The sequence below is a fragment of the Pseudoliparis swirei genome, chromosome 5 (genome assembly GCF_029220125.1).
Source record: "Pseudoliparis swirei isolate HS2019 ecotype Mariana Trench chromosome 5, NWPU_hadal_v1, whole genome shotgun sequence".
NCBI classification, from domain to species: Eukaryota; Metazoa; Chordata; class Actinopteri; order Perciformes; family Liparidae; genus Pseudoliparis; species Pseudoliparis swirei.
The window spans coordinates 18,945,821-18,961,927 of NC_079392.1; the positions used below are offsets into that span (position 1 = coordinate 18,945,821).

The following is a 16,107-nucleotide window of genomic DNA, read 5'->3' on the forward strand; positions in this document are numbered from 1 at the left end:
AGAGTACTGCTAAATATGAAAGTACAATAAAACTTGAGTACAACTTACCCTTCTATCAACTTCTGAACCAAAACATGGTTTCCCTGCGTAAAGTCTAAATATTGTGGAGATGGGTACTTACCTTTGTGGGCTGGTAGTCGCCATATATTCCAAAGAGCTCCTGATCAGGGCTGCCATCAGAGGGGTGGGTGTTATGTCCGTTGGCCAGATGTGGTGAGGAGAAGGAGCAGGAGGGAGAGGAAGGGGAGGGGGAGGTGGTCTGGGTCTCCAGGCTGTGAAAGGGGTTGCTCCCTGGGGCGAGCATCACTCGTACCCTGGCCAAGAACCAGCGGCGGAACTCATCCTAGACAAAGAAAAACACAAAGTTGTAGCTCAAAACTTTTCTTGCATGTTGCAAGGAGCTGTGCAGAGCTGCGAGAGTGTCCTGCATGGGGTGGGAGGTGTGGTTCATCAGGGACGAGAGCTTTGCCATCATCCTCCCGTCCCCCACCACCTCCACAGTATCCAGAGGACACCCCGGCACGCTGCTGGCCTTATTTAGCAGCTTGTTCAGCCTCTTCCTGTCAGCCGCTGCCATGCTGCTGCTCCAGAAGACCACTCCATAAAAGATGGCTGATGCCACCACAGAGTCAAAGAAGGTCTTCAGGAGTGCTCCCTGCACACTAATGACCTCAGTCTCCTCAGCAGAAAGAGTCTGCTCTGTCCCCTTTTATAAAGTGCATGGTCAGCCCAGTCCAGTTTGTTGTTCAGGTGAACACCCAGGTACTTATAAGATTTTACAATCTCAATGGAAGAGTAATTGATATACAAATGGTGATTTTGTAGGTGAGGTATTCATTAACTCCCTCACTTCAGTAACTAACCTTAACACTTAGACTTCCGTCTTTAGTACAACTCTGTCAAAACATATTAGGTGGCTGGATATGGAGGGCATATATCTCTCAAGTATCCACCACAAAATGTTGAACTGCATTTGGTGCTTCACAGGTGTTATTTTCAGATTCTGATTTAGCCGTTCTAATCACAACCCTCAATCAAATTCCTATGTCTGAACAAGCCTCTTTGAGAAGTGAGCTGCAGCCAAATGTTTACACTTGAAGGTTGCTAATGAGGGTATTTAAAATAACCCACAATCAAACACATGGATTCATACACAAATGGTTATGAAGAATGCAAGCACATGTACACGAGCATGAGACCAATACAGAGCGAAAGGAATGCAAAGACAGACAAATGCAGGCTCGCACACCATCCAGTATACTCCTACATTGGGCAACAGATGAACCTCTTTTAAATTAACCAGGTGGGAAGTAAATGTATATCCCCTGTGTTCATTCATTTAACATTCAGCTACCTTTCCCATTTGTTAAAAGTTTACATTTTAAATGTAAATTTAAAAACCTCAGTGGTTTCTTCAATTAGCTTGTTTTGTGGAACCAATAACTGAAACTGTAAGATAATCAATATACCGTCATATATGACAAAGACAAAGGACTAAAACATTTCATGAATTATCCAATTGTCTGTTGACTAACTGATTCATTATTGCAGCTTTAGTTGCTACCTACCGTGGAGCGCATCAATACCACTTCGGCATCACACGCTGTGGTACGGGTGCACATGGATTTGACGCACCACTCAGGCATCCAGTAGAGCAGCAGGAGGAGGAAGCCCCCCGTACACAGCACCCCGAGGCCCACGAGGGCCATCCGCCAACGACACAGACGGTAGCCTTGCAGCTCCTAAAGGGTGGGAGCAGAAAAGGGGATGCAGTCTATTAAGGCAGAAAGCATGAATTCCCACATTGGCCTTGATGTAAAATTAAAAGTAAACGCACCATCTCCTCCTCTTCCCCTTTGTTGAGGACCTTTGGGTCGTCCATCTCCATGCTGCAGAACAATGTACCAAGCTCCTCCCTTAGTCACTGCAAACACAAGAGGCAAATTGTGAGCGTGAGGGAAAACATTTCAGCGGCACAACAGCAAATCAAAACCGGGACTAGACACCAGAGGGTCACAAGATGCGAACTAGTGATGCGATGCAACAAGAGTATAAATTAAAAAAGTGTCATGCTGCAAACACATGGCCTCCACATAATATTCTACAAATAAAACATTTGGTATAGATTTCTGTAATAAAAAAAAATCACTTTTTCTTTAAGGAAAATTAGAATGAATACCAAACATCCTCTACTTTGATATGTTACAGGAGAGTCACCTTTTATATATTTAAGAGAAGATTTTACAATATGAGGTAAAAAGTGCAGGAGCGTTATTAGAGGCATGTTAATCATTTGAGCACCTGGGACATACACACTCCAAGAATGCGCAGCACTTCCAAAACAGCTGCTTTATCTCAGATCACCAATCTCTGAAGAGCGTCATCCCTCCCACATACAGACTAACCGAGTAATCTATGAGTGTTACCCAATATCAAGCTCGATCCTATTCCCTCTCAGTTGTCTCAGAGGTTCGGCCAGCTGCCAAGGACTGCACAGTCACTTTGAGTAAATGTGTGCATTGCTATTGAGAGGGAAGGGCATCCCGATCAAAAGATGAACAGGCTTTTGTAAATACTAGTTGCGCTGCAGATGGATCTGCGTCTATGTGGCTAAAAGTAGCTCCAGCTGGCTAGTTTGCCATTGTGTTGCTCATTTTTTGGTTTTGAGTTACAGAGAGAAACAGGAAAGCCGAGTTCACGTGGAGTCAAACTGATGAAGTAGTACGAGAGGTACATTAGGGCTTCAAGATCAGTCGTCGGTTATCGGGTACACTGTGGCTTTCACTTCTGGGGGAACTGATGACATCCCATCCAGGGCTCTACAGTGCAAGCATTTTGCTTGCATCTTCCAGTGAAAATTAAAATGTGCAGATGTGAAACATTATTATTTGGATGCAGCACTGAATATGACTTGGAGTTCTGACGAAGGATGCCCCCGGGACCCTGGTTCTGAATTATAGCCAGTTCTGAATAGGTGTTTAGGGTAATTCACTTTTAGGGTGGTTCTTGAAATCGGTACTGAAAGAAGAGTGAGAATAGCTGAGTGGAAAATGTGATTTGGTGTAATTTATGGTGGCACATGCAGTCTCTCCTCTTTGTCGGTTTCTCCTCTGCCGTGTTTGACTGGAGGCAAGGCTCAACTCCTCCAAACACATATCAAACACTTTCAGAGAAGTAATATGTTTCACTGTTATTTCCGCAGGAAAAGTACCTCTGCCAACCTGGATTGCGTGTCAGGCAGGGAGTCCATATTAGCAATGTGAGGATGACAGAGGATGAATGAGTGATAGTTTTAAGATTCTTTTCAAACTTCACTCAAGTGTCGTGGCTTCGAGTGTATACATTGCTGTAAAATTCAGTATGAATATTCATCAAAAAAAATCTAAATAAATGTACTGGTAATACAAATAATGTTGAAAGCATTCATATGTTAAACATCATGGAATCATGCAATGATACATCTATTAACTTAACTACCAGCTGCTAAGATTCATCCAAATCAAAACGTGGAATATGTTATACCTGGTTATATCCAAACTTCTAACTGATTAAGTTCAACCCTGTCTGCTAGAATGGCATGCACAGGTAAGCATGTGGGGTCAAAGTTCACTTTGGGTATAATGGACAGAAAGCCAAAACAGTGAGCACAAGTTTTCCAAACGCAACCATCTCTGAGAGCATAACCGCATTCTCCATTGAAAAACAATGGCTTGCTTCTGTGCAGTGACCGTCTTTGGTGGGAAGGCAGTGCACGCATACAAACATGAAGTGAAACCAACAGGTAGAGTTAAAACACCATCTCAAGGGGGCCCTGGCAAGGTGCATCAGGGCGCCGATCGAGCCACCCTGCTACTGCCCCCCACCCCCCCCCCCCACCCTGGAACACCCTCTGGTCCTGTATCAGTGCCCCACACACTGATTTTATCTGGCAGCTGCACCAGTGTGGACTTTTTCTCTGGCATACAGCGGGATATTTTGCTTAGGACCAAGCCCTTCCTTGTATTTTACAATGGCAGCCCCCTGGCCGGCGCTGGGCAGTGGGTGCAGTGCAACAACAACAATCCCTCCTCTAACTCTGCTATGACTGGAAATACCAACACCAGTGCATCATGCAAACAGTCTTTTACAAAATTCCAGTCCTGGCGACTCACCAATGAAAGTGTCACCCAAAAAGGATTTAAAGTATGGAGCTTATGTGGTTACTGTAACCAGCTATGATGCAACTACAATTCTATGAATGCTTACTGACCTTCCAGACGCCGTGCCGGTGTTAAGCACTGCCTCTGGCAGTCAGTAAGAATGAAATAGTAAGATTGTTACATAGTTTGTTATGTAGGGGCACACAGGGTTGTCACCACAGAAAACACACAGGCTCCCAAAATGAAAAGGGCAAGAGGTCACAGTTAAAACATGGTTGCTCAGAAGCCACACATAATCCTGATTACGGCTCGGGTACCAATATGTTACATGTTAACTCAGGCTGGAAACAAGTTGAGTTAAACTTTCATTTTGGTGAAGAGCAGGATGCATCATTTGTACACAGATATATCTAATAAGCAATATGAACGTAGTGTACATCAGAGTAAGAATAAAAGAAAGAAATACCTCGCAACAGAAAAAAATTCCCAATTTGGGGTAGATTCCTGAATGACCCACTCTAATTTGTTACACATCTAAATTTCAACAATGTGGGTATTCAGTGAGTGAAGATCATTATAACTTTTAGAGCTCCATCAACATGTTTTTTTGGGCTACAGATATTAATTGCAGATGATTGATTATCCATATTGGCAGATACAGAACCCTTTGTTGTTTGATTATAGCAGCTGGTCTACAAGGCGTGCAGCTTATTTTACTTCCGTCCCAAACATAATTTCAACCAAGTCAGAGTATACCTTAACACATTTTAAATGTTATTCTTTTACTTTGTTATGGTCATCTATATTGGGGGGGGGGTTTCTCCCATAAAAAAGGCAAAATTCAAATTATTAAGATATAAAATATAGTATAATTATAAGCTGCTAATGGTAATAATTCTCTCAAATATCAATTAATTTTGTTGTGAGAACATCTCCTTCAAACAACTGGATTTGTGAACATATCATGATAACATTATAACTTACCTTCGCCCATTACCCATTTTCACCGAACAGAGCCTAAACTAGGGCTGCAACAACTAATCGATAAAATCGATAAAAATCGATTATTAAAATAGTTGGCAACGAATTTCATTATCGATTCGTTGTGTCGCGCGATTATTACGGCGCTCAATAAGTCACAAAGTTGAGTTGAGCGCAGAGCGGCGCAGGGGAAACAAGAGCGGAGGGAGAGACGGAATGCTGCGTTGTGAGAGCCAATCAGCGCTGAGCTGCTCCTCTGTTGATGAATCTAATTGGCTGCTGCTGCTCACGTGGCGCTGGATGCGGAAGTCATTCACGTCGTCGGAGACATTCACGGAGCTAAGTGCGCCTACGGGTGACGTTATGAACCCAGACACCAGGGCGCTACATGTCACGACGTGTGTGGCATTTCCACAAGAGTATAACGTAGAAAACGTGGTTATTTATTCCATGGCGGATAGCGGGAAATATTTTTCCATGGAGAAAGGCAACGGAGATAAGCCACGACGCTGTGAGCGCTGCGCGTGCAGACAGCATTTAACGAAGCGGAGCAGCGCGTGCGCTCTGATCGCTCTTTTAATGAAGTATCGATACTAAAAATATGCTAAATCACATCGTTTTTAACGTACGGGTACTTCGTTAGTATCGCTACACCGTGCAGCGTGACAGCAGCAGATGTAGCGGACTAACATTCAAGCTAACCTAACTTCCCAAACGCCGTGGACATCTGAACGCTGATTGGCCGAGACGCGACACGTCCCATCAAAGATGTTTTATTGCGAAGAGCACCACTTCACATTTTTTCCGCGTCTCACTGCAATCTCAACGGCAGCGGGCCAGGTGAAAAAAATAATAAATCGGAACACGTCTCTGATATTGTTCAGGGGGCGGGGCCACATGGGGACCACTGCTCAGGAGAGGAAAGCTGTCAGTCTGTTTGTGACGGTTCATCCACATGCTGACCAGTGGGTCTCCAGGACCTTTCCATGACTTTCCATGATTAAACATTTTGTGAACTTTCTATACGTGACAACGTGAGAAGATGTAGTATTTAAAATAACAATGAGAATTCCAAAGCATACCGTATATATACCGTGTAAATTAACATTTGAATAAAACAAATTTGCATTACTTTTCCAAATATTTTTGGATTTTATTTTTTTCAATTACTTTTATAGGCCTGCTAATAGCCATTTAATAATTCCATGACTTTTCCAGGTTTTCCTTGACCGTACGGACCCTGTTTTGAATAAAGGGTTGAAAATTAAAGTTTTTTTGTTTTTTTATCCGATTAATCGATAAAATAATCAACCGATTAATCGATTATCAAAATAATCGTTAGTTGCAGCCCTAGCCTAAACGCATCAGCACTTTCCCAGCTCTTCTCCGGTCAATTTTAACGCACACTGGTTGTTTACAATGTAACATTATCATGGATTGGCAAACAGAAAGCAGGAATGCTGATGACCTGATTGCATATTTTACTGAATATCATCAGATGACGATAATCAGTCAAACTTGATTTCACAATGTGATGGTTAAGATAAACTGTGTAATTGATCCGCGGTTCACATATGTGCCAAACCCTGGGGTGGGGGATCAACAACGACATTATAGTACTAGCTCCTACCTTGAGAGCCAGGGACACAATGCCCCAGGCAGTCCTCCTCCCCACAGTTAGTTTGCTCTCTCACCACACCAACCTGGAACCCTGGGAGGAAAAAAAACTAATTTAGAAAGGGGCTTCGTGGAAGACAGATCTCCACCAGGTGTGTCTACAACGACCACTGCTGTAATGTGCGATTGAATGAACACCACCGGGCTATTGGCTAACCTACAACGCAAGTGTATCAAATGTTTTGCACTCCCATGCCTCACAAAACAAACACTCATTTTATTCTATGTACATGTCTGCACTGGCTCAGTGCAAGTATACGTCTCAGCTCCGTCTCACGGGGGTAAGCGGGACTTTAAATGGTAATTCTAGGCTGTTCAGTCAAAATATTTTACAATAACACGTGTTGCAGTCAGCGTTGTGTGTAGTTAGCTGTTAGCCAAACACTTCGTTCAAAACAATAAAAGTGGGCAAACTGTTTTTCGCATAGGCACAGTCTCTACGGCCAGTTATAAACTGGGCAAAAACCAGATAATTGGATAGGGTTGCGCTGAGAAAGAGTGAGGAGTCAGCTGGCAGTATGAAAAGGCAATCAAATATGTTTTGAGAAAGTGGGAGTCAAAGCAACCATGAGAGGTCCTTGAGCATGCAGCCATAACTCGGCACCTAAAATGTGATGCAGTTTGGTGCAGCAGAATGCGAGGTTAGCGGTGGTCAGACACGGAAGCACATACTCACACAATCACAAATCAACAAATTCAAGCATGATTATCCTGGCGGAGATAGAACAAAATAAAAAATACTATTAACATTATGAACCCCGCTTTCCAAAACTTCATCTTGCTTTTCCACTAAATTGACTGATGGTAAACTGGAAAGAGAGACTTTCACTAAACAGTAACTTATCAGCCAAAGGGAAAAACAATAATGGTTAATGTGTACTGCGCTGCAGCAGAAGAGTTACAGGGGAATGTGAAAGCACATGCCAAGCTGTTCACTGGTGCACATTGTTGGATGCCCTTTAAGTAAGGATCAACTGACATTAATTTAGTTGTTCTTTCTCGTAACACATTTCTGCAGTTAAGATGTTGAGAAACTAAATGGAAATGAGGGAAGTTTCTGAACAGAGACGATGTCCACACTAATGCAGGTTTTAGTCCAGAATATCATGGAGCACTAGACCACATTGGAGTGTAAGTGAAAGGTTTTCCCATCATCTCAAATTCAGATTCACTTCTTTCGGTTTCCTATCAGCTCCTGCAGACTTCTGTCATTGCCATTCCTATCCCATTCAGACAGTTTGTTTTATGCTCAGTAACTATTTCCTAAAGTGACTAAAGAACCTAGATACTGCAGGCTCCGCTGTCACAAGGACAGATACAGGAGAACATTCCTGCCCACTGCAATAAGACTGTGCAATACATCACCTTTGGCCAGCTCCTTTTCAAATTGATGTCACTTTATACACTTTAATTTTACATTTCCTTTATTATTTTAATTCTTAAATGCAAGATGCCCTGCTATTTTATTGTATTGTATATTTGTAAATATGTTTGCTGCTGCTTCACAAAATTCTCCCCTGGGAATGAATACAGTAATATCTAATCGAATAAGAAATGCATGCCTTTAGAAACCTTTCATGACCTCATGCTAAAATGGCTGCAGAATATGGAAGAACTGTCAGGTGATTCCACCCGACTCCCATCCACCCATGAGGCTTGGTTTTTCTGTCACTATGCCAATGCAATAATATAATACATATAATGGCAATAGAAGGAAACACTTTTTTTTCTAGAATACAGAGGACCCTTATAGGGCCTCTGAGTGTCAGCATGACTTTAGAGATATTTATAGATTTCTCCAGCCCTGCCTAAAGCCACATTGTTGTCCCTCATTTGATTAGTCTGCTATTGTATTAATAAGCAATGCAGGCGTGGGAAAATAAAACACAAGGCAGCTGTTGATCTTATTTCAAACTATAAGATTAAACATGACAATCATCGATGTTAGTGAAGTTAATAATTAATCATTTAACTGCAAATACAAATGTAACTTTTTTTCTTTTTAAAGGAACGGAGCAAAACTCTGAGGGAGCAGCGTGCTACTTAAAGCTGCTCCGTTAAGGAGAACAGCAAACGACACAAGATAAAAAGGGATAGTAGCTTGCTTAAATGGATGGCGACTGATATGCAGTAAAAAGTTGTCATAATACTTTGCGGAATTGTAATAGTTCCCTCCAACATAAACTGCTACTAGATTCATACCCATCAGCTCACACACACACATGCGCGCGGTCTCGCGACTGAACACTTGTATTGTTACTCCATGCTTGGGATACACTGGCAGAAACCCTGACAGAGGACACCAGGCAGACACAGCTGACAACCTCAAAGATGAACTGAGAAGCGTACTGGGCGAGTGGCTGCATGTCCCCAGGACAACCTCCTGGCTGCCAACTTTCCCGCACGGTTAAACTGGGAACAGTTAGCCATGTCGCGCCTTCACTGCAACTGACAGTAAATAACGGATATAACATGTTCATTGGATATTGATGTAGTTGTGTAACTTTAACCACTCAATGCAAGGCACTAATTATTACAAATATTTAAACTGGAAAAGCATATCTTGTTCTATGATTAAGCAAAGGTTTTTTCAAGGCAAGATTGATTATTAACCTATTTGACTGTACTATCAGTAATACATTCATTATTCTTAGCAAATGGACCTTTGCCAAAGTTTGAACAATGCTACTACAAGTTTCTTTGGTGTTTAATCTGCTGAATATTTACTCAATCAATACATCATTTGGTCTATAAAATTGGTAAACATTCATAAAAATGACCATCACAACTCAGAAACCCAAGGTTTTGTTTTTACATTTCCCAAATAGTCCAAGGAAAAAACATATTTAGTGTATTGTGTATGAATTAGAGAAGCTGAATACAGACTTTAAAAATGCATCTTGAAAAATGTGATTAATAAATTATAATTTAGTATGATGATACAAAATGTCACATTATGCCTTTAATCAGTTCAGATTTAAAAAGTTCATTGACATGCATGTCAACTGAAACATACGCTGACAGTTATGCTTCAAGGCCCATGTGTCTCCATATCATCATCATTTGCTAACTATTATCAGGACAAAGTTCACTTTTGGGCAAGGCTGAGCCGAGCAGCTCAGAGACACATATTGTCCAAGAACCTGAACATGAGCATGACAAAAGTAGACAAATAAATCCATCCAGGACAGCCAAGACGAGACATATTCTCCGTTCCCTTTCTGTCCTGTCCTTCAACACAGGCTGAAAGGAAAAAGTGAACAATGACCAATGACCTAATGACAGAAGAATATAAGTCATGGAAGCATTTGGAGGAAAATGTGTTGTGTTGCCCTCATGCTCTGCACTCAATGTGCTTTCTTTATCACTTCCCCTCCTTGGACCCAAGCTTTGTTCCCCATCATTAGCCAATCAAGCCGTTTATCACTGGGACCACTGGCCTCAAAAAACTCCATGACTCTCTGCATTTCCTCTGCTGTGAACTCTTAAAACAGACAGTTTTAAGAGTCCACCACCACCGATAATATAATTAATGCAACAATTCCGTTTTAACAATTTGCCAAAAGAGAAAACATATACATAAGATCACAACAAAGTGAGAAGAATTTCTGACATTCCAGACTATAATAATTAATGCATAAAGTGGATCAGACAACAAATTACTCCCAAAATAGGAGTCTTTATCAGAGCTCCATTCCTTGGGGGGAAGAATATGGCGGGAAAGAGCAGAGAGAAAAATTAAATAATCCTACAGATCAAAAGTGTGTTGTTATTTTAAAACAGACCACATGCTCTTGGATTAACCGCAGCATTGTCTAACGGTCTATGAAAAACTGCATATAACAATGTGAAAGAGATTAAAACACGTTTTACTTGATTGAGCGGCTTATATGACCCGAGGTGAGAAATTATATATACAGGACCGTCTCAGAAAATTAGAATATTGTGATGAAGTTCTTTATTTTCTGTAATGCAATTAAAAAAACAAAAATGTCATGCATTCTGGATTCATTACAAATCAACTGAAATATTGCAAGCCTTTTATTCTGATTTATTGCTGATTATGGCTTACAGCTTAAGAAAACTCAAATATCCTATCTCTAAATATTAGAATATCATGAAAAAGTATACTAGTAGGGTATTAAACAAATCACTTGAATTGTCTAATTAACTCGAAACACCTGCAAGGGTTTCCTGAGCCTTGACAAACACTCAGCTGTTATAAATCTTTTTTTTTACTTGGTCTGAGGAAATATTAAAATTTTATGAGATATGATTTTAGAGTTTTCTTAAGCTGTAAGCCATAATCAGCAATATTAAAAGAATAAAAGGCTTGCAATATTTCAGTTGATTTGTAATGAATCCAGAATGCATGACATTTGTTTTTTTAATTGCATTACAGAAAATAAAGAACTTTATCACAATATTCTAATTTTCTGAGACAGTCCTGTATATATATATAGATGTAACCGATTATTGAATTAGTTTCCTTTCATGAGAAAAATTAAGTCGGAAATGTCTACACTTTATTCGGGCAAACCGAGATTTATTTTTCAGTCAGACATGAGAAAAAACCCCGCAATATACCATCATTCAAATAATATCCCCACTGCCTCAATCAAACACACCCCTTTTACTATCATATTTAATGTTCCCGTTTAACCCCACAGAAACTTGAGATGTACCGTATTTTTTGCACTATAGGGCGCACTTAAAAGCCTTTAATTTTCTCAAAAATCGACAGTGCGCCTTATAATCCGAAGCGCCGTATATATGGATTAATTCTGGTTTTGTTTACTGACCTCTAAGCGATTTTGTGTGGTACAAGGCGCTCACGGCGCTAAGTCAAAATGTTTTAGTACGACTTTGGTAAACTACAAAGCCGCACCGCTTGCAGCATTACGGCTACCGTAGCCAGGAGCGTCGCGGAGTAATACATACTGTGCTTCACCATAATATTACAGTGTGTGTATAAGGATCCCAAAATGGCACCTGTCAAAAGACACGCTTACGACGCGGACTTCAAACTCAAGGCTATCAATCACGCAGTAGAACAGGGCGTTCAAAGTTAAACTGCGAGCTGCGTGGGAGCAGTGGATGACAGAAGGCGAAAACACATTCACCAAGACAGGGAGACAGCGCCGGGCGATTTACGCCACTATATGCCAATGGATCGTGGATGCCTGGGCTAAGGTATCAGTCTCAACTGTGGTGCGAGCTTTCACAAAGGCCGGAATCATCACTGAACTGCCAGCTAACAGCAACGACACTGACTCGGATAATGACGAGGGGAATTCGGGCATGTTGGATGCCGTAATCGCCCAACTGTTAAACTCGGACACTGAAGATGAAGAATTTGAAGGATTTGTGGACGAGGAATAAACTGAAAAAGTGAGTGTATTGTGTTGTATTTTACGTGTTACAACGGAATAAGGTTGGTAGTTATTGTGAATACGCTCATTAACGTTTGAATAATGTTGAGAATTATTGTGAACGCGTTTAATAAAGTTTGATCGACTGACTTATCTGACTGTTTTTTTTCCGCTTAATGCGCCTTATATAGTCCGGTGCGCTTTATATATGAAAAAAGATCGAAAATAGACCATTCATTGACAGTGCGCCTTATAATCTAGTGCGCCCTATAGTGCAAAAAATACGGTAGTTAGACTGGTGGGCTATTGTGATATCAAGCTGCAAGTTCAACATAGCAATTTTCTCCAAGTTATTTTTTCAAGACAGTGTGCTTTTGATGACATTTATTTTATGCATTAGAGTTGTATATGTCCACAGATCATAATAGTCCTATTTCAGGAGTTGCTTTTGATTGAAATGATCCACTGTGATGCAACAAGTGTGTGGCTGTGTGACCGTTGTAATACAAGATGGATTAGTGGCGTCAGCGGAAACTGTGGAGTTGTCATCTCCTTTTCCAGTTTAACAGTTTAACCAGATCTGAGAAAGCAATGAAGAAACTGCTGCTCTGATATCAAACCATCTCTTGCGCTGCTTCATAACCATCATCACCACCACGAGTAGCATTTTAAAGAAGGATCCATCAACAGCTCTGTCCTGAGCTTTCTGTCACAAATTGCCAGAGAAGCTGCTGTTGATTGCGAGCTCGAGCAAATAGTGCGGGACACATCACGACTACAAATGATGGTCCTCATGTCCCGACGGTCAAGACGTCCTTGTCTGAGGACAAACATATCTTTAAAGGAAAAACTGTGTGGCCAGGACATGCAAAGCCTTATAAACTCCAAGTAAAATATATCTGAGTCCTCCTGATTTAAACCATGATTGAAATCAGCAAGGCTCTTTCAATCAGCAACGCCTGATATACTCATCTAATTGCACAAGTCTATTCCCATGTTTGTGTTAAATTTCCCAACGTTTCTATTTTCAAGTTCAACTCTCACTGATGCAGGACGCTGGTTTGTCCTCTACTTGTTGGAAGCAAACTGCTAAACCGCCACAAGAAAGATATGTTTCTGACACACTGCTGTGGGGCTTCCACACCAAACAGCGCTTGGCTGCCGACAGGACTTTTACTATGTCAGGATATTTCTCATCTCCATTCTCAATCAACACTGGCAGGCCTCCCGTCACATGGTGCTGTCTTAAAGCTCACCCGTGAAAAGTTTTGAGGCATTGGCTCAAAGAAAAGGTGAAACATATATTGAAGTGTAAACCGCTTGAACATTTGCAGTTTGGAAACAACCACAAGCTCTCTCAGAAACAAAAGTTCAAAAGGTGAAAAGGGCAAGTTAACTTTCTTGATTGCTGGAATCCAGATGTGTAACATGGACTGAGCTCGTAAAGCTTGCCCATCCATGATACCTACATAAATGTGGCAGCCTCACTTAATACCATACCTGCAAACTCATGAGGGGTGAAAAAGGTGACAACGGGGGGTGCAGGTGACTTTTTTGTTGTCGTCTCCACACCACATTCATGTTGTTTGATGACACCTCAAAGCTTTTATTACTACAGTCTTTTGATTGTTCTGACCGCAAATCTAAATAATAACAAACATTTTAAGAAAAAAGGTCCTCTGAATAATTCAGTGATTGGGCCCTAATAATAGTAATAACTTTACATTATCATTATTTATAATATGGTTAAAGTCATTCATGAACCAACTTCCTTTTTGTTTTTACTTGTGTGCTCTGCTGAGCTTTGAGCCTGTTCCATGAACCTGTTCCATGAATCTGTTCCATGATTCTGTTCCCGTTCCATGACTGTTCGAGGAGCCTGTTCCTTCGACGTGTCCCATCAAAGATGTTTTATTGCGAAGATCACCACATCACATGTTCTCCGTGTCTCACGCCAATCTCATAAACGCCGGCCGTCTAATTTACCCCCCCCCCAACACAAAACAAAAACTCTTCGGATCTACACTATTCACGTGGATGACCTATTGATTTCAAAACGGCGAATTTCGCCGAAAAGTGACAAGTTTGCAGGTATGTAATACCAAAAGGGTGTGATCATTTAGCCAGAAGGCCCTTTTAAAAAGGATACAACACTGCAAATTATTGGGTTTTACTCCGTACCCTTACAGCTTACCCTAGCCCAAATTTCTAATTAAGTATTACAACTAAGCCAAAGCATGAATAATTTTTTTTAATTACCTGGTCCAGTTTGGCTGATCTTAGTAAACTTGATTAATTTAAATGGAGCCACTCAATATAAATTGTAGCGCTGAAATTATTAGTAATTAAATTGAAAAACAAAATTCAATAGTCTGCTCAGTGCTTTTACACACATTTTGAAATGTGAGGATATGTTGAGCATGTCTTACTGCTTGCTACGTGTGGATACGACTCCTCTGATCTCAAAGGTCACATCCTCAATAAAAGCACACAAACTAATTATCTACTCGGCCTTGTTGAGGCAGCAAAGAACCGTTTCTGTTAATATCTTATGAAAGTGAATAACAATGAATAAAGTGAATACATTTGTCCTGAGCTTCACTGGATGATTGGTAATTGTGTAAAACAAATACACTTGAACTCGATCAGTAAATGTTATAATTGATAGGTGTCGACAATATATAAAGCTCAATCTATGTCTGATCCCTCGTATACTTAAACCTTTTGTGGTCCAGGTACACGGCAGCAAAAGCAAATACATAAAAATGATATCCACACGGACCAGTAATGCAAAAAGGAGTCACTTCAAGACAGTTTTAATTCAGATTTGGAGCGACGTGCATCATCAATACATTCTGGGTGTTGGCGGTTGAACACACTACTGTTGAAGTATATCCTGGGATAAATTAATTAAATTAACTGTCAATAACAACACATATTTAACAATGAGGATATAATTCATACATGCATGTGTTTGTATCAGGTCATTCAAATGCTTGACTCGGAAAGAAGACCTGTGTTTAATAGCAACGAGACAAAGCTAGTGGGCAATAGAAAGGTGTTGTCCAAATAGTCTCAACTAAAATATATATATACACTACCGTTCAAAAGTTTGGGATCACCCAGACAATTTCGTGTTTTCCATGAAAACTCACACTTTTATTTATCAAATGAGTTGCAAAATGTATAGAAAATATAGTCAAGACATTGACAAGGTTAGAAATAATGATTTGTATTTGAAGTATTAATTTTTTTCTTCAAACTTTGCTTTCGTCAAAGAATGCTCCTTTTGCAGCAATTACAGCATTGCAGACCTTTGGCATTCTAGCTGTTAATTTGTTGAGGTAATCTGTTGAAATGTCACCCCACGCTTCCTGAAGCACCTGCCACAAGTTGGATTGGCTTGATGGGCACTTCTTGCGGACCATACGGTCAAGCTGCTCCCACAACAGCTCAATGGGGTTGAGATCTGGTGACTGCTGGCCACTCCATTACAGACAGCAAACCAGCTGCCTGCTTCTTCCCTCAATAGTTCTTGCACAATTTGGAGGTGTGCTTTGGGTCATTGTCCTGTTGGAGGAGGAAATTGGCTCCAATCAAGCGCTGCCCACAGGGTATGGCATGGCGTTGCAAAATGGAGTGATAGCCTTCCTTATTTAAAATCCCTTTTACCTGGTACAAATCTCCCACTTTACCAGCACCAAAGCAGCCCCAGACCATCACATTACCTCCACCATGCTTGACAGATGGTGTCAGGCACTCTTCCAGCATCTTTTCACCTGTTCTGCATCTCACAAATGTTCTTCTGTGTGATCCAAACACCTCAAACTTGGATTCATCTGTCCATAACACCTTTTTCCAATCTTCCTCTGTCCAATGCCTGTGTTCTTTTGCCCATACCAATCTTTTTATTGGCCAGTCTCAGATATGGCTTTTTC

At 40.9% G+C, this 16,107-nt stretch overlaps 1 protein-coding gene across 1 annotated transcript in view; it reads right to left on the bottom strand.

The window, feature by feature from the left end:
* Positions 1-16,107, bottom strand: part of atp13a3 (ATPase 13A3) — a 36,173-nt gene that overhangs the window by 18,114 nt on the left and 1,952 nt on the right. The window contains exons 2-5 of the mRNA XM_056414368.1: positions 6,751-6,831; positions 1,838-1,924; positions 1,569-1,742; positions 122-343 (exon numbers count right to left, since the gene is read on the bottom strand). Coding sequence (XP_056270343.1) covers positions 122-343; positions 1,569-1,742; positions 1,838-1,888 — 447 coding nt within the window. The 5' untranslated portion in view covers positions 1,889-1,924; positions 6,751-6,831. The remainder of the gene's footprint in view (positions 1-121; positions 344-1,568; positions 1,743-1,837; positions 1,925-6,750; positions 6,832-16,107) is intronic.